Raw genomic sequence first — 17,500 nt, 5'->3', positions numbered from 1 at the left:
TCTCAAGGGCATGCATGAGATTCTAGGAGACAGGCAGTTACTCTAGGACAGCTGGACAGGACTATGGAAGGTCCTTAACTTATCAGCAGGACCATCATCTGCTCCTTTGTGCAAGGAGGAACAGGTTGACCACTGCCAGAGCCTTACAGAATGACATCTAGCATATCACTAGTATTAATGTCTCAGTAATAACTAGCAGAAACAGACTTTATAAGGGTAGCCGAAGGGCCTGTGCTCACTTCCTGTCGAGCTTGTACATGGAGGTAAATCGGTAAATGATTTACCTTTATACTTGAATAGTATTTGCTAGTGAAGGCCAGAATAGCAGTTCTGTCATCGTTTGCGCCCTGTGCTTTTCACAGATGAGATTTCACAGGTTTATCATGAACACAAAGGCAGACGTTAAAGGGTCTGTAAAAGCTGTGAACAATAAGACAATAATGACTATTATCAGGTTTATCAGGTAAAGCCATAAAAACTACTGACAGCTATTCTGAGTATAGGCTGACTGGGGTGTCCTTGAATTCAGCTCTCTGTATGTTTATAATTTCCAGGCTATACGTTAAATGATGTAGCATCCTTTCATTCCTAACACATTACCCAGTCCGTATAGTATAAATTCCCAGTACAATATTTTTCCCCATTGAGATCGGATGTGCTGTAAAAGTGTTCCTTGTTTTTGAGTAATGTTTTTGAGCAGTGTAATATGATATAAGATGCAATGTAAATTTCATTATAGGATGAAAAAGGAAGGTATATTTGGTTGTCTAATTAATTTATGTATTTTTATTTACTTTTTTTTAGAAATGAAAGTTTTAATTGAAGTTATAGCAGGATACTACATAATTCATAATAATTATCTCCTTAGTACGGAGGCCGAGAGAGCTTAACACGCTGCAATTTAAGAAAGCACATGCAATTACAAAAAACACCAGCAAATAAAGAAATGATTTTCATCAATTTGACAGCACACGTGTTGCAAATTCTCACACACACACAACTGAAGAAACATGCAGCAATTAGTCACAACACAAAAAACAAAAAAAAAAGCTCAGCAATTAGTCACAACAAAAACAACTTAAGAAACGTGCTGCAATTAGTCACAACACTTGCAAATATCCACTTAACAAAACAGAAATGTTTCAAGGGGACCCAAAACCCCGACGGACCCTGCTAAAACATTGGATGTGTTATGTCGTGTGATCAGGATATTAAAATAAACGAAAAACAACTCCCCTTTCAAAGACCATCAATCACTTCACTGAGCAACAGTCACGGCATAATAACACATCCATATCTCAGTCAGCAGGGTCGGTCATGGTTTTGGGTCCCCTTGAAATATTTCAGTTGTGTTTCGTAGATATTTGCAATTCATTCATTCATTCATTTTCTGCTTAGTCCTCCTATTAATCTAGGGTCACAACAGCGAAATGAACCGCCACCTCATCCAGCATATGCTTTTTTAGGCAGTGAATGCCCTTCCAACTGCAACCCATCACTGAGAAACATCCATGCACACTCATACACACACATACACTACGGACGATTTAGTCTACCCAATTTACCTATACCACATGTCTTTGAAATTGTGGGGGAAATTTGAGCACCCGGAGGAAACCCACGCGAACACAGGGAGAACATGCAAACTTCACACAGAAACGCCAACTGACCCTGCCAAGGCTCGAACCAGCAACTTTCTTGCTGCGAGGGGAACGTGCTATCCACTTCTCCACCATGCAGCCTCGATATTTGCAATTGTCGTGACTTATTGCAGCACGTTTCTTAAGTTGTTTGTGTTGTGACTAATTGCTGTGTGTTTCTTCAGTTGTTTGTGTTGTGAGAATTTGTAACACGTGTGCTGTCAAATTGATAATGATTGTTACTTAATTTGCTGGCGTTTTTTTGTAATTGCATGTGCTTTCTTAAACTGCAGCACGTTAAGCTCTCTCGGCCACCGTACCTTAGCCTATAACAACAAAACGTACCATATAAGTTCATCTAAACAATCTCTTTCAGGGTCCACAGGTGATGTAGTGGTTAATAGTTGTCAAAACGAGAACCACACTGAGATCTTTTTCAATGCTTTCTTTGCTAATTTGTGTGTTTTTTTTAGTTTTTTTTTTTTAGCTCTAATGAGTTAAAAACTTTGAGATGTTCTGTGCCACAATATGCACATCATAACACTAAGCCCAACTCAAGTTATTTCACGGACAACACTGAAGGTTAGCTGCTAAAATGTAGATACAGTGTGTCTAAAAATCTATATTGTCCATAAAAACAAAATATCAAAGTCAGCTATTGTTAGTTAAATAAGCATTCATCAATAAGCAAGAAAATACTCAAGAGCAGCACAGCTATTTGCTAATTCTTCTGTCATAAACATGTGAGCAATATCTCCTATACAATATTTTACCTTGAGGCAGTTTGCAGTGAGCACCAAAGTAATTTCTTTAATATTTCTAAAGTATATATTTAATTAAACACATATTAGACATACACTTAATTAGAATACTGAACATTGTGTTGGTGGTTAGCATACATTTAAAACAAGTAAAATGGCATAAACACAACAATCACAACAACAGTAATTTAGATAAATGTAGAAAAGCGTTTATTATTGTAGCATTAAACAAGATGCACAGATGTACCTATGAAAATATACATAGATATAAAAAGGATTCCACCACATTTTATTTGATTCTTTTTACTTTTTACTTAGTAGTTGTAGTATCAATCCAACTAGCGTAGTGGGAAATGATTGTGTAGAGTCCAGGCTTTCTGGAGGAGCCACATTTCTTCCCTCCATTAGACGTTATTCCGACAACAATGCCTCTGTATAAAAGAGGACCGCCGGAGTCCCCCTATTATGACAAAAACAGAAGAATAGAGTCAACCATCATGTCAATTTGTGCCTTATAAACCACTGCAACAAAAACTTACATCACAGGTGTCCTTTCTTTTGTCTGCAGCACAGAGCATGTTGCTGGTAAACTTCTCTCCATAGAAGTCAGCACGGCCACAGCGCCATCGCTCCATTACTGGGATACTGAGCTCATGAAGTTTGTCAGGTCGTCCTCCCATGTTGTTCAATGAGCCCCAACCAGCCGTTTCTACAACAGCAGCTTCTTTAGGGTCAGCCGTCTCATCACGCTGGAATTTCACTGGTTTGACTGCATCGCTCTGAGTGACTGGCTTATCCAACTGTCAAAACAATAGCATCTAGTTTATGACTATGGCTGTTTGCTGCTGATAATAGTTTATCACATATCATAAAATATACAGAATTATAATGTCTCCAGTTACTGCAGATACTGTATGGTCAAGAGTTTGATTCTAAAGGAATGCATAAACAAACATACCAATGCAATCTCACGGCAATTTGTAACTTTTTGATTTAGTGGCTAATTCGTATGAATTCACACGATCTAATTCGTACAATTTAGAACGATTTGCTCATCACCCAATGACGGTTGGGGTTAGGGGTGGGGTTGGGTGCCACACCTCCTTTTTAAAATCGTACATTTTCATATGATTGAACTCCACTAAACTGACAAAACGTAAAATACTTACGTTTCCTCGTCAGATCAGGCTGGACATACAGTATTATCTTAAATGTTTGTACGTCACAATGGATTAAAGCCTCTGAAAAAAGTCACGTCTCGTCTTCAGTTTTAGGCTCAGGTGCGCTTTTCACTCACACTACAAGCGTGAGCCCAAGTGAACCACTTTTTGGCACACCTCTTCCAACTGGGCTAGGGCCGGCCAAGTAAACCGCGCCTGAGACCGATTCAAAGCACTTCTATAACGATCAGGGAAATGGGCTTGGGCATGGTTCAGATAGCATAGTGTTAGTTAGCCCTAAATGTATACAAAAACAGTTTTGGATAGTAACTGATCATATAAAATCTGACATAATCGGATTCCAAAAATGAAGTGCTTGTATTTAGATTATAGATATGTAGTAATGTCAGATCAGTCAGACAGCAGTTACTTTTTTATTGGTTACTTATTATTTAAACAGTAAATTATTAATGTTTTAAATATTTTAAACTGCTTAAATTTTTATTACTTTTTTCATCATGATTATTTTACAGTGACTTGCAGACAAACATACATGCATTAAATTTTCCTTACTGGTTTTTCTTTTGTTATTCGCTAAATATTAAAACAGCTGCTCAAACAAAATAAAGAGGCCACTTGGAGTTACATTATGTTGTTTAAGTATTCTCTTTATTTATTTTGAGCAGTGTTTTTATTTTACATTTGTATTATTTCAATTAAAAACCCAGTATATGGAAACCCTTTAATATAATATGACATTTACTGCACTTCACACTATTGCTAAGAATTCAAATATAATATATTTTCTTGTATTATATGTCAGCATGGTACAAAACAATCTTCACATCTATGTCATGAAAGACTTTGTTCAAAAGTCATCTAAAAGTAATTAAGTAGTCTGATTAGATTTTTCAAAATGAGTAAACCAGAAGGTTACATTACTTACTACAATGTATGACATTTTTGTAAACAATTAGTATCAACCCCAGTACTATACACAGATTGATTTTTAGCTTCATGATAGATAACAGCATGTACCTTAATCAGGGCAATGTCATTGTCATAGTTGCTAATGCTGAAATCAGGATGGTTGTATACTTCAGCATCAAAAGTTTGCTTTGTGTCCTCGGCTCCAGACAACGAGTGAGCACCCAAAACAACCTTAACACCAGATGTCCTCCTGCAACAGACATAAAAAAAGTAATTAAAAAAGTAAAAAACAAAAATAAATCACAGCATGACCAAAACTGTGACGTATTCACAATCACAACTGATATCATTTACAACATTTTTGCATTGCAGAGCTATAAGAAAGCTTAGTTGCACTGTTATGCTTCATACCCATCCTGAAAGCAATGTGCAGCACTCATGACCCACTGACTGGAGATCAGAAAGCCACCACATTCATGTTTTCCATTCCACTGAACTGAAGCCATGTACGGGCGAGAGTGTGCTTTAGCCTCTTGCCCTCCCGTGATACAGTCACCTGCACATACACGTAATAACTTTCAATTTAAATTAAACAACATGCTAACACATAGTAACAGAAATCCATACCCTGTACCAAACATAATCAAAAGCACTGATTTGAATATTGCTCACCAGTATGAAATGCTGCATAGAACAGCACAGAGAAGAAAATCAGCCTGTTCATTGTGAACAATTGTTGTCTACTTCAAGACTGAAGACCACTGAGTCTGCTGTGCTTTATATAATGGGCAAAAAGTGGAGACAGGCGGAGGGGGTGTGTGTGCGAGTGGGTGTTGTTCAGTTCACTCTCTCCAGTGAAACGCCAGACAGAAAACAGGAATATGCCATAAATCTTCTTCTACCATAAATATTATCTTATCTTTTACATCTGCTCTGTATCTGTTTCACTTTTCCGTTCTCATAAAAGTTTCCTTTACTTTAATGTCTTTTGTTATTTTCAAAGAGGGAGCATTACATGTTTGTACAGAGTAAAAATGTAAGAAAACAGAGCATACTTTAATAAGAGCTCTTAAATTCTTTCCAAGGAAAAACAACTCTAGATTAAATTAATCTGAACATTTGAAGAAAGGCATTTGCAACATCACTGTGTTATTACTATTATTCATTCAGATAAACAGTGGTCCTTTTCCCAGAAGACGTACTTAATCTGTACTCTGAGAGAAATGATAATAACCAGAGCTAATAGGAGAAATATTACATAATTAGTTCAATAAGACTGCAAAGAAAGGAGTCTTCTGCACCATGTAATGCATGAGAAATTTGCCTTTTGTTTACATTGTCTATGTGTTTTGATGTCTCTGAGCACTTCAGTTTTGTATTTGACAGCTCAGTCAGTTGGCACTGAACAAATTAGAACTTCACTTGCCAGAACTTGGCAGCATGCTACACAACTGAAACCACCTCCTGGAATGGGGAATTCCTGCACTGTAAAACCTAAAAAGTTAACGCAACTCACACCGATTGCTACAAACCATTTGAGTAAAAAAACTAATCTATTTGAGTACTGTGAACTTACTCCATTTATGTTTAAGTAATAAAGTATTTAATTAACTTATTACCTTCTACACTGAGTTCAAAACTCTTTTCAAATGAGTAGAATTACTCATGTTCTCCATCAAGTCACCGTTCAACTGGAATTTGCTTAAGGGGTATTTGATAGAAGTTCTGTTTCATCTCTGCTTCTGTTCTGACTAAAGTTGACTTTATTCCCTGTCTGGTTCAGAAAGAAAGACTTCAGACATATAAATACAAATATTTTTTTAGATTCCTATATTGCTGGACTCATCCATCCCTATTTATTACAGGGCTGCTATTGGTTCTAATTTGTCTGTAAAGAAGAATGGATCCCTAAATTCCAGGATGGACCACAGGGGCTTGAATTATTATTATTAATATTATTATTATTATTAATATTATTATTATTATTATAACCTTTATTTTACCAGGAAAGACACATTGAGATTTAAAATCTCTTTTACAAGATTGTCAAGATTAGGCAGCATACAAAAAACAATTACCACTTAACATGAATCACACTGACAAACTATTCAAAACATCTACAAACCTGTTTCAATTTCTAAATCTTATATAGTCTTTTTAAAAGCATGTAGTGAAATCAATTTTTTAAACTGCAATTGTGTTTGCAGATTATTCCATGCAAAAGGTGCTGCGTACTTAAAAGCCTCTTTTCCCATCTCAGTCCGCACATTAGGAACTGACAGTAAATAAATATCCTGTGACCAGAGACCATATAAGAACAGACTTTTTACAAATGTAATTCTGTTGATATGATGGGAGTAAACCCAGTGTAGATTTGTAAACTAGGATATATGACAATGCTTAAGCCTACGAATGGACAAAGCAGAGCAACCTACCCTCAAGCACACAATGAAGAGTTAGGGATTTAAAATTAGTTATAAATCTTAGTGCACTATGGTAAACAGTATCCAATGCATTCAGACTTTGAGACGAAGCATGCATGTAGATAACATCACCGTAATCCAATATCGACATAAATGTTGCATCAACCAGCTTCTTTTTAGCATCAAAAGAAAGGCAGTTCTTAATTCTAAAATAGAAGCCTAAAATCACTTTTAAGTTTTTCACCAATTGCTAAATGTGAGAACTAAAATAAAGTGTATTATTAATTAAAACTCCAAGATATTTGTACTGATATTTGAATGTTGTAAAAAAAAAAAAAAACTCTACATTTCATGTACTCTGCCTATGATTTACTGCAGGAAGCCAGGGTCTTCACAATGATATTGTGTGGGTTGGTCCAACAACCCTTTTGGTCTGACTAATGCCTCAGTTGTCTTCCATGCTCTGGTTAATTGGTTTATCTTTGTGTGCATGTCTGCTAGATCTTACCATGGCTGCAGTAGAATGCTTTTTGTCATGGTGGAGAAGTGTGAGTTATACTCTAATCGTTTATGTTCCTGTGTGTCATCTCAGCATATGTGGTAGAAGCTGACCTTTTAAGGTACGCATTGTCTTCAAGTGGACAATCCCCAACACCTGTAAGGCCCTGCAGCAGTTTCTGAGGGTTGCCAATGTCTAAAACTGTTTAATTAGGAACTAATGCAACTTTTTTTTAATGCAAAAGTTTTTTTTTAGCTTTCAGCTCACCTCCTTTAAGGTAATGTTCAACTGGATTTTCAGGCTAATGGGTATTTAAAAAAAAAAAATCCTATTTCATCTCTGTTGCTGTTCTTTCCATTCCAGATCAATGTCAAACTTCCACAGGAAAATTCATTGTTGAGGTGGATGCTGCAGGTAGGTAAGGGTGTCAGGGGGGCAAAGATGTGCTTTTCCTGTCATAAAAAAAGGTAATCCAGGTTTTAGTCTGAAAGTATCACATGAACTTGAGTTTATCCATTCAGCCACAAGGTTAAATTAACACCAGGCCTACTGGGCACCTATTGGGCCAGTTTAACTCTCTCATACCTGCTCAGATCGGGGAAAGTGAAACCTCATGCTCTGTCTCACCTGCTTAAAGCCCCTGGGGAGAGGACTCTAAGGGCAGAGGGTACTATTTTGTTTCATCTACACTGGACCCTTAAGACATCCAGTGGGACCCCTTGTTCAAGTTTGAAGGAGAAAGGCTAGATTCAGACTTAGGACATTCTGGACACATTCCGGACCCTGCCTTGACAGAAAACTTTCATTGTTGATAAGGTAGGACTCTCCATGGCTCACCAGGAAGCAACCTTGGGGAGGAGCTATTGCCAAGTCTCTAGTCTGATTTGCTTGGTTTGTCTTTCCTGATCATTATCTATGGTATCTATGAATCATTTTAACTTTGTTTGCTTTAATGTAATTTTTTTTTAACTTTTCTTGTATCTCGTAATCTTATTCATTACAGGTATATCACCACAACTCCGTTCCCCTCACCTGTTATCTTCCTTATTGGTCTATTTATTTTGTTTATGTCTTCTGTGTTGAGCCAGCTCATTGTGTTTGCATGATAAACAACAAATGTCAAGCTGAACTGTATTTGTGAGGAGGCAGTCATGTTTCTTGTAATCTTGCTAATGTCAATTAAATTGGTTATCAGGCATTTTTAAAGAAGTCTTACCAAGGGATTAGTCGGCACATGTTGGGTGCGCATTACGCAACACATGATATTGCTCAATACTCTCCTCAAAAGACCATGTAAGTTAGACATGGTAGATATTGCAACACTGATGGATCTGTTTAATGTGATACTTATTTAATGTAGATATTTTTCTAATGTTGTTTTAATCAATTCACTTCATTTGGAAATATTTTTCAGAAAACTGTTCTTTTAAATATTTAGATGTTTTCTCAGTCTAGGTTCCAAATGGGATTTTTTTTGTATTTATCAAAATAAAGAAATGAACAAATTATTAAATGCATAATTGAATGAATGAATGAATGAAAGAATGAATGCATAAATTAATGAATGATTGAATAGTTCAGAAAAATTGTTCTGTACATTTCAGTAATAAAGGACAAAATGTTTAAAATATTTAGCCTCTTCACTGAACCATGTATACCAACCCTTATTTTTTTGCGATCATGCAAATTTGAATAAATAAATACATCATCACCGAAATTACCAATAATCAAGCAATGTCACGCAGCTTACAGCATGAGTGGAGCTAATACTCCTTTGAATCAATAAATAAAAGAAACAAAATAGAAAAGGGATTTTTTTGGTATGCAGATAATGATCAAACTCTCTGAAACATGTCTGAAGTTGTCAGATTATTTGATAACATTTTGTGGAAGCTTGCAGCTACAGAGCTGTTCATTCTGGTTCTAGAGTTTCCAGCCCAGGGTCATTGAAAATACAGTACATGCTTCAACCAGCATTTTTGCAAAATGTTAAATATTGTTCCAGGAATGGTCATTGAAAATACAGTACATGCTTCAACCAGCATTTTTGCAAAATGTTAAATATTGTTCCAGGAATGTTTCAGATGACAAATCCACTAGAGAGCACTGTCTACTTTTGTGCAAATCTACATGAAGTTACTTTACGTGTAGTGTACATTTCAGATACATGTCCTTCTTGAACAGGCCTGTGACAACCTCATTGTACAGATCACCAGGGAACCTCTGACCTAATCCTTTCATAAAGCCAAATAATTGTTTTCACAAGCAGACTTTCAACTATTTCTCTGGGTTTGATCATGAGAGCTCTCCATCACAAGTACAACACTGCACAAAGTGAACTATCGAGTAAACCGACCATGGAGTTTTGTTTGTTTGCCAGATTGGCAGCCAAAATCTCCCATTATGTAATACAACAAACTTTCACCTTTTACGATTATTTATGTGCAGAGAGGCTAGTTTTATTTTTTATATATACTTAAGACATTTACATTTATTTATAGACCTTTTTCTTGGAACGTAAAATTACCAATTATGCTTTCCGTGCGTGCGCAAGGAGAATGCTAAGAACTTCCGGTTGGCAGCTGATGCGAGTAAACAGACAGCTTTGAAACGATAGTTTTAATCTATTTTAACTACTTTTATCATCTTTTCTTCGTTTTATCAAAGAAATGCGATTTAATATGATGGAAAACAGCTGCTGTGAGGCATTTTCCCCTCGTTGTCATATGGCATTTTCTGCCGTTTAAATGAAGCCTCGTCATCGCTAAAGTCAACAGTTTCTCTTTCTGTCAAATAAATAATTAACCCAAACAAATGTTGCTCACCAAAATGTTTGACACACACACATACAGTAGCCTATACTGTCGCACTGACACACTGATTTAATAACTGTGACAGTGAAAATATAGGCTATAGTCATTTCCAAATGACAGAAAAATACAAACCATGGTAAAAACAACACACAAAATGAAACATAAACGGCTCGCGATTAGAATGAACAGCAAATCAGCCAGCGGAGTATCAATAACAGACTTTTATTGGTCATTTTGTAAATTGCATGACTTACCTTTTAAGTTTCATGCCAGTAATCTGGTTTATTCTATAATGCAGTGAAGTATTGCATGTGTGTGTGTGTGTGTGTACTGAAGCTGACAGGCCGGGAACACACACACACACACACACACACACACACACACTGTATTTCCGACGGCAGACACGTGAACTATGAAAACTTTTTTCTCGTATTTTTGACGCGCTTGAACCACATCTGACAGATTATAACGGGTTTAACAGATACATTTCTAAGTTGTGTGTCACAAAAACACTGTGTAATCTATTAAAAACGCTTCAAACCCATTTTTGGAGCGCAATTTACCTATTCTATATGCTGTAAACAGAAGTTCAAACCATTCTACCGGAGGACGCTGGTCGCTATGGAGCCCTCAATGCATCAGCCAAAAAAAAGGTCTATTACAAGTGAGAGGTAAATAATTACAATTTTAATAGTTCTTTCAGACATTGTTTAGTAAAGTACAGAAAGGGTTCAATAACAATTGAAAGCATTGAGAATTTGTTTTTCAGAAGGAAAATTATAAGCGGTTCGTTATTTTGGATGAGGTTAGAAAGATCAAGTGACAATCAGGGAACAGTGAATGAGAAGGTTCTGGAAAGAGATTTTCCATGATGGTACCATGATGATTACTGATAAAATTTAGTCTTCTGGCAGCCTGGGGCAGGAAGATAAACAAAGGTATGCTTTTGGATCTTGTTGAAAATCAGCATTTTTTATTGCACACAATGAAAATCTAGCCAGAAAAGTGTTCCCACAGTTCAGCGTACAAATGACCTGGATGTAAAGGAATAGTTCACCCAAAAAATAAAAATGTCCTCATGTAGTTTTAAACCTTTTTGGCTTTATTTCTTCTTTTGAACACAAAATTACATTTCTGAGAGCATTTACTCACCCCTCACCTCTACGTTTCTTTCTTCTGTTGAGCACAAAACAAGTCAATGTAAAAAATGCTGGTTGATGGTAACCATTGAGATCTACATACAGTTGAAGTCAGAATTATTAGCCCCCCTGTGTATTTTCCCCCGTCCCCCGATTGACTAAGAAAATATATTTTTTTCAGCACATTTCTAAACATAATAGTTTTAATAACTCATTTCTGAAAACTGATTTCTTTTATCTTTGCCAAGTGTCATTTTTCAAGACACTTCTATACAGCTTAAAGTGACATTTATAAGCTTAACTAGGTTAATTAGCTTAACTAGGCAGGTTAAGGTAATTATTTTATAACGATGGTTTGTTCTGTAGAAGAAAAACAAAATAGCTTAAAGAGGCTAATATTTTTTACCTTAAAATGGTGTTTAAAAATTAAAAAAACAGCTTTTATTCAAGCCAAAACAAAACAAAGAAAATAAAAAAATAAAAAAAATTCAAAGGGGGGCTAATAATTCAACTTCAACTGTATATACTATATAGGAAAAAATACTATGGAGGTCAGAGGTTACCATTAACCACTATTGTTCACACTGACTTGATAATATTAAAGACTAATATTAGAGCACAAATGCCTTTTTTATTTATAATTAAAGCTGCAAGAATTGTTGAAAGGGTTCATCGCCACCCAGTGGCCTTAAAATAACAGTGAACAGGGGGCAATATTCATTTAAGGGAATGGTTTAACCAAAAAAAAAAAAAAAAAAATTATATATATATATATATATATATATATATATATATATATATATATATATATATATATATATATATATATATATATATATATATATATATATATGCCATCATTTACTCATCAAACTAAGATAAAGACATGAACAGAAAGAAAGATTTACTAAAGAATGTAGGGTAAAAAACATCCATAATATAATAACATTCTTCACAAAATCTTTCTGTTTTCTGTTCAACTGAAGAAGGAAAGTCATAAAAGTTTAGATTCAGTTGAGTGAGTAAATGATGAAGGAATTTTTTATTTTGGGATGAACTATCACTTTAAATAGTAGAGAGAACGGTACACTCTCAGAAAAAAAGGTACACAGTGGTACAAATAATGCTCCTTAAGGAACAGTTTTGTACCTTTGAAAAATTTGTACCTTATTTGGTACAGAAAAGACCTCTTATGATTCTGTTCTGTACTTTTTATGGTACAACTGAAATGAAGGTACACAATTGTTCTTATAAAGAAGGTACATAAGTGTTGGACAACTCCTTTATTACAATATCTAATAAAATAAATATGACTGAAAAGATCTCCCTGTGTTCACTTGGGTTTCCACCGGGTGCTCCGGTTTCCCACACAGTCCAAAGACATGGTACAGGTGAATTGGGTAGGCTAAATTGTCCGTAGTGTATGAGTGTGTGTGTGTGTGTGGATGTTTCCCAGAGATGGGTTGCGGCTGGAAGGGCATCCGCTGCGTAAAAATGTGCTGGATAAGTTGACGGTTCATTCCGCTGTGGCATAAAGGCATTTTTAATAAACATTTTAGTAAGCATTTTCCGATAATTACATTTTCATTATTGATATCCGCACCTTTTGGCGTTTGCTTTCCTATATGCATGTGAGCTGGCAAAAGTCCTGCATATGCAAAGTTTTCATGCAGACATTTTAGTATTGTAAAACAAATCAAACATTGTGCATATCTCATTACAGTACTTTTGCATAATTATGTTTTGATTTTAAAATTAAATAAATTCAATGAACTTTTAAGTGATTACAAAGGTATTGGAGAAAACAAAAGGAGAAAAGGGTGTTTTATATTGAACATGGGAGAATGTGTTTCTGTAACATTTTTGTGAAAGGTGTTGTGAAATGTTTAGCTAAAAAGATTTTTTAGATTATTTATTGTAAATAGAAAAGGTGTGTTTACACACAAAGAAACTTTAAAAAAAATTGATGTTTTATATTTACTGAAAATAAATTGATGCATTTTGGATAAAGGAAAATGTATCTGTAGTTTTTAAAAACCAAAGGTACATTTTGGTTCCCCATGATACAAATCATGTCCTTAAAGGTATAAAGTGCAATGGAACAAATTAGTTTCTTTGTCTTAAGGCACAATTCTGTTCCATTAAAAGGTCCTGCCCCATTGACAAGGGTTTGTTTTTACCTTCTTTGGTACAACATTGTACCATTTCTTCTGAGAGTGTAGAATATAAGAATATGTATAAAATAATTGCCAGTAGGTGACGCTATGGCTATAACTGAATATTGTAGATATAGTTACATGTAGATCTGATAAGATCAGTTATTTTTGTTGTTGAATAGGGTATTTTTGTTTGTTGGTGTTTTAAAAAATGTTGCTGCATATTTTTCTGAAAACTTTTCCTGGAAATTAAAAGATTGGCAAGCGGCAGGTTTTGAAAGCATATTTGATCCAAATGAAAAATTGCCCTCATTTACTCTCCCTTCACTTTACAACTATGGAAGTCAATGATTACATGTATTTTACTTACTTTGAAATATATTATTTTGTGTTCAACAGAATAAAGAAACTGATACAACCACTTAAGGGAGAGTAAAAAGTGAGTAATTTTTGTATTTTTTTGGGGTGAACTATCCCATTAAAAAGTTTTGTTTCCGCTATGCTGTTGTCTAGTGAACGATGTAGATAAACGTATTGCTGTTCAATATGAAATGGTTGAGCACTTTTTATGTCATCTCTGTTCTTTAAAAATTAATGAAGCCTATAAGCATGTTTTTATTTCTCTTTTTTTATAAAAACAAATAATAAACATGTTTTTAAAATTACAGTATTTTTTATCTTTCATTAAAGCTACTTTTACTTCTGATAAATTTAATGTGTTCTGAATGAATTAAAGTATTTCAGAAGGGGATTTTTAAGGGTTCTACATCACAGTTTCCACAAAAAAATTTTCAACAAAGATTATAATATTAAGCAACGGTTCATGATTATCAATTCAATACACAGATTCTAATCATTGGGTCACCTAAATGAATAAAACAAAACCATTAAACTTGGATTGTAAACATTTTATTTTAATTGTTAATATTTGAAAAAAATCTGTCTCAGTGCAAGCTGTAGATTGAAGGGTATCAGCACACCAACTGGACTCAATGTCATCCGGAGCTTCCAGGGTGTCTGTTCTCCTACCTGACTAAATGCTGACCTAAGCTTCCAGGGCCGGAGGTTCCAGGGCCTCAGACAGACTCAGTGCAAACCAGAGCTTCAGAGGGGTCAGCACTCCAGTCAAACTCATTCTGGGCTGGAGCTTCTGGGGCACCAGCAATCCAGCTTCAGGGACCTTAGCAGTTCAGGCAGACTTGATGCAGACCAGAGCTACAGAGGCACCAGGAACACAATCAGTCACCCATGCAGCCTGGACCTTCATGGACCTCAGAAGCATCAGGAACACAGCCAGACACCATGCAGACTGGACCTTCATGGACCTCAGAAGCATCAGGAACACAGCCAGACAGCATGCAGATTGAACCTTTATTGGCCTCAGAGGAATCAGGAACACAGCCAAACACCATGCAGACTGTACAAAAACGTTTTGTTAATTTTTGACAGTATTGTACAGGATATAAATAACCTTGTTTTTATTTATTACTCTAGCTTACTTCTTATATCACATATTTGTTCCCAGTTTAAGAATACATTGTGCTAATTTGTACCGATTTAAACCAGCACTGCAGCACACCCCTACATTCTTAAAAGCGTAGTTTACACGATTTGAAATCTACACATCTGTTGACACCTACTGGATCTATTGGACTTTGACAAACTTTTCAGTATCTTATTGTTAACACTATATATGTAAATATACATACATGTCTGTTTTTGCAAATCTTAATATACATATAGCTTTCTAAACAATCTTTCATTGGGATCTTGTTTGCTACATTTATTAAGTTATTTCCAATAATAAAAGATTGTCTAATGCTTTGCTACATTAAAAATACAGGTTTACTGGACATTAAATGTAGGTTTGAACATTTATATTATTTTAATGAAAGCACAAAGAAACTGCTGTAATCAGGTATGAAATAAGTTTTATTGTTTGTTTTGTTTAACAGGATTGAACAAGATGTCAATAAGCTACATGTCTGTCACCACCTACAGGACATTTTTACATCTAAGACTTTTACAACCTTCTGATTTTCTTCTGACACTCTTTTCCTGCTGCTCTTCTGATTATTTAGTCTGTGCATCTGTTCTTCTCAAAGTGCTCTAGAAATGTCTCATTTGTCTACTGTACACTAGCTGGTGTATGTTTTGCTCCTGCAGCACCACTGAGAGCCACACAGACGCAGCAGAGGAAGTTCAGGATTAGGATCTGCTCTCCTCAGTTCCTTTGCCACTCCTGCTCTCCCTGCAAATCATTGACAGTGTTTATCTACACTGATCCTGACAATGCAATTCAAGCCATGACTGCTGCTTTAAGATGAGTGTAATGTCACTGGCCACCTGTTCAGTGCAACCAGGGATGGCGCTCAATATCATCTAAACTGGGTCGATCTGCTGGTGCTGTACTGAGACACCAGCGAATCAGGTGACGGCACTCTGTTACACACAACACACACTTCAGAACAACACACTTCTGCTCATTTACACACCGTCTCCATCTCTAAATGTGTCTGAATCTCTTACCTGTTGACAGCTTTCTAGTGAAGATCAGTCTGCTTTTGGACGTGACCCTCTGTGCGCCTCTGAAGGGGAAACGGTCACACAGGATGTTGTAGAGGGTCACTCCTACTGACCAGACTGTAGCTGGAGTCGCATTATAGCGATGTCTGCGCAACCACTCTGGAGGAGCGTATGCAGGAGTGCCTGAGAGACACAAGAAGAACACAAACATTCACTTAAAAAATACAGTCCAGTACAGACAATTACCCTTAGTCAATCATCACAAACATCCACAGAACGTTTCCTTCTGTAACACAAACCCACCAGCAAAGTATTTGTAGGCTGAGCGCTTCAGCAGATCTCCACAGCCAAAGTCCAGCAGCTTGATGTTCTGGGACTCTGTGGAGATCAGCAGGTTCTCTGGCTTGACGTCCCGGTGCAGGACGCCGCGGCTCTCGCAGTGTTTCAGCGCCGCGATCAGCTGCACCAGCACTTTCTTGGCCAGACGCTCGTCCAGACAGCCGTTCTCCTCACAGAAGCTCTGCAGATCTTGGCAAGGAGCCAGTCGTTCCAGGATCAGGACGTAGCGTCTGGGACGGTCAAACCAGTCCAGCAGCTGCAGGACACTGGGACAGGCAGGAGCTGAAGTGACGCGGGTCATCAATGCCACCTCCAGCGGCAGACGACCCTGACCGTCCTGAAGGACAAACACTTCATTATATGCAGGACTGAATGAAAGACGTAAAACACAACAGATTCACTCTGGAACTTACAACTTTCAGTCTGGTGTGCGTCCGGTCCTTAGACACGTACTTGATGGCCACCTGCACACAGAAGAAGCACAGTAAATCACACCTGCCTGATTTACGGACAGCAACATTTGTAAAGCATGTCTGAATGAAGAGGGGAAGAAAATGTCTTACTGGCAGTCCATCAGACCTGCGGATCCCAGCAAACACAGAGCCGAATCCACCTCGTCCCAGCAACGGGCCCTTCGCATACACGTCTGCAACACAGAAGAGCACAAGAAAACAAGAATATAGAGACAGATCATTTCATAACTGAGCCATAACATCTGGAAGAGGAGCGTGTGCTGACCTCTGCGAGAGCGTTTGGCTGGTGGTCTTCTGGACGAGGTGGACGCCGTTTGCTGGCTGCTGCTCCTCCTCTTCCTCTTCCTCTTCCTCTTCCTCTGGTCAGTGGACACAGAATCCGCCAACTCGGAAGACAGAGGAGCCAAATAACCAGGAAGCTCAGTGGTGCCATCACGTGTGTCTGCGTCCAGAGCTGATGTCTGGGTGAAAGCAACACTCCTGGATCTGGAGCGGCCTGAAGCTAAAATATAAACAACACACACAAACTCTGAATATCGATCATTAATAAACAGCACTCAATCTCACTAGTCTCATCATTTTACTTCATTTTTAACAACTGTCAGTCAGGACTTCCAGTAGATTTAAGGAATATTTTAAAG

At 36.8% G+C, this 17,500-nt stretch overlaps 2 protein-coding genes and 1 long non-coding RNA gene across 5 annotated transcripts in view; 1 reads left to right on the top strand and 2 right to left on the bottom strand.

Annotated features, from left to right (window-relative positions):
- The window catches only part of LOC147834145 (uncharacterized), a 762,525-nt gene that overhangs the window by 179,006 nt on the left and 566,019 nt on the right, over positions 1 to 17,500 (top strand). The window lies entirely within an intron of this gene.
- On the bottom strand, positions 2,589 to 5,244 carry cfd (complement factor D (adipsin)). Its single transcript, NM_001020532.1, has 5 exons — positions 5,164 to 5,244; positions 4,903 to 5,047; positions 4,600 to 4,741; positions 2,941 to 3,201; positions 2,589 to 2,861 (listed from the first exon to the last, which is right to left on the bottom strand). Exons 1-5 carry the CDS (start codon positions 5,213 to 5,215, stop codon positions 2,712 to 2,714), a joined length of 750 nt encoding a protein of 249 aa, NP_001018368.1. The 5' UTR covers positions 5,216 to 5,244; the 3' UTR covers positions 2,589 to 2,711.
- The window catches only part of pimr48 (Pim proto-oncogene, serine/threonine kinase, related 48), a 9,675-nt gene continuing 5,894 nt past the window's right edge, over positions 13,720 to 17,500 (bottom strand). For 2 of the 3 annotated variants that reach the window (XM_087279081.1, XM_087279080.1), the window contains 6 exons: positions 17,125 to 17,361; positions 16,950 to 17,032; positions 16,800 to 16,850; positions 16,351 to 16,723; positions 16,051 to 16,230; positions 13,720 to 14,938 (listed from right to left, as the gene is read on the bottom strand). In XM_087279081.1, coding sequence (XP_087135207.1) covers positions 14,760 to 14,938; positions 16,051 to 16,230; positions 16,351 to 16,723; positions 16,800 to 16,850; positions 16,950 to 17,032; positions 17,125 to 17,361 — 1,103 coding nt within the window. In that variant the 3' untranslated portion in view covers positions 13,720 to 14,759. Of the gene's footprint in view, positions 14,939 to 15,435; positions 15,773 to 15,867; positions 15,964 to 16,050; positions 16,231 to 16,350; positions 16,724 to 16,799; positions 16,851 to 16,949; positions 17,033 to 17,124; positions 17,362 to 17,500 lie in introns of those variants that run through there. The other variant, XM_087279082.1, reaches the window with a different exon arrangement.

Source organism: Danio rerio, chromosome 13 (genome assembly GCF_052040795.2).
Source record: "Danio rerio strain M-AB ecotype USA chromosome 13, GRCz13ab, whole genome shotgun sequence".
NCBI classification, from domain to species: Eukaryota; Metazoa; Chordata; class Actinopteri; order Cypriniformes; family Danionidae; genus Danio; species Danio rerio.
This window is presented reverse-complemented; position numbering and strand designations above follow the sequence as displayed.

Bases quoted from the DNA above. Each gene is read 5' to 3' on its own strand.
- cfd (NM_001020532.1), bottom strand. From the start codon at position 5,215: ATGAACAGGCTGATTTTCTTCTCTGTGCTGTTCTATGCAGCATTTCAT. The intron at 5,048-5,163 runs GTGAGCAATATT...GTGTATGTGCAG, and splicing joins CTATGCAGCATTTCATACTG to GTGACTGTATCACGGGAGGG. The intron at 4,742-4,902 runs GTATGAAGCATA...TGTCTGTTGCAG, and splicing joins GCACATTGCTTTCAGGATGG to GAGGACATCTGGTGTTAAGG.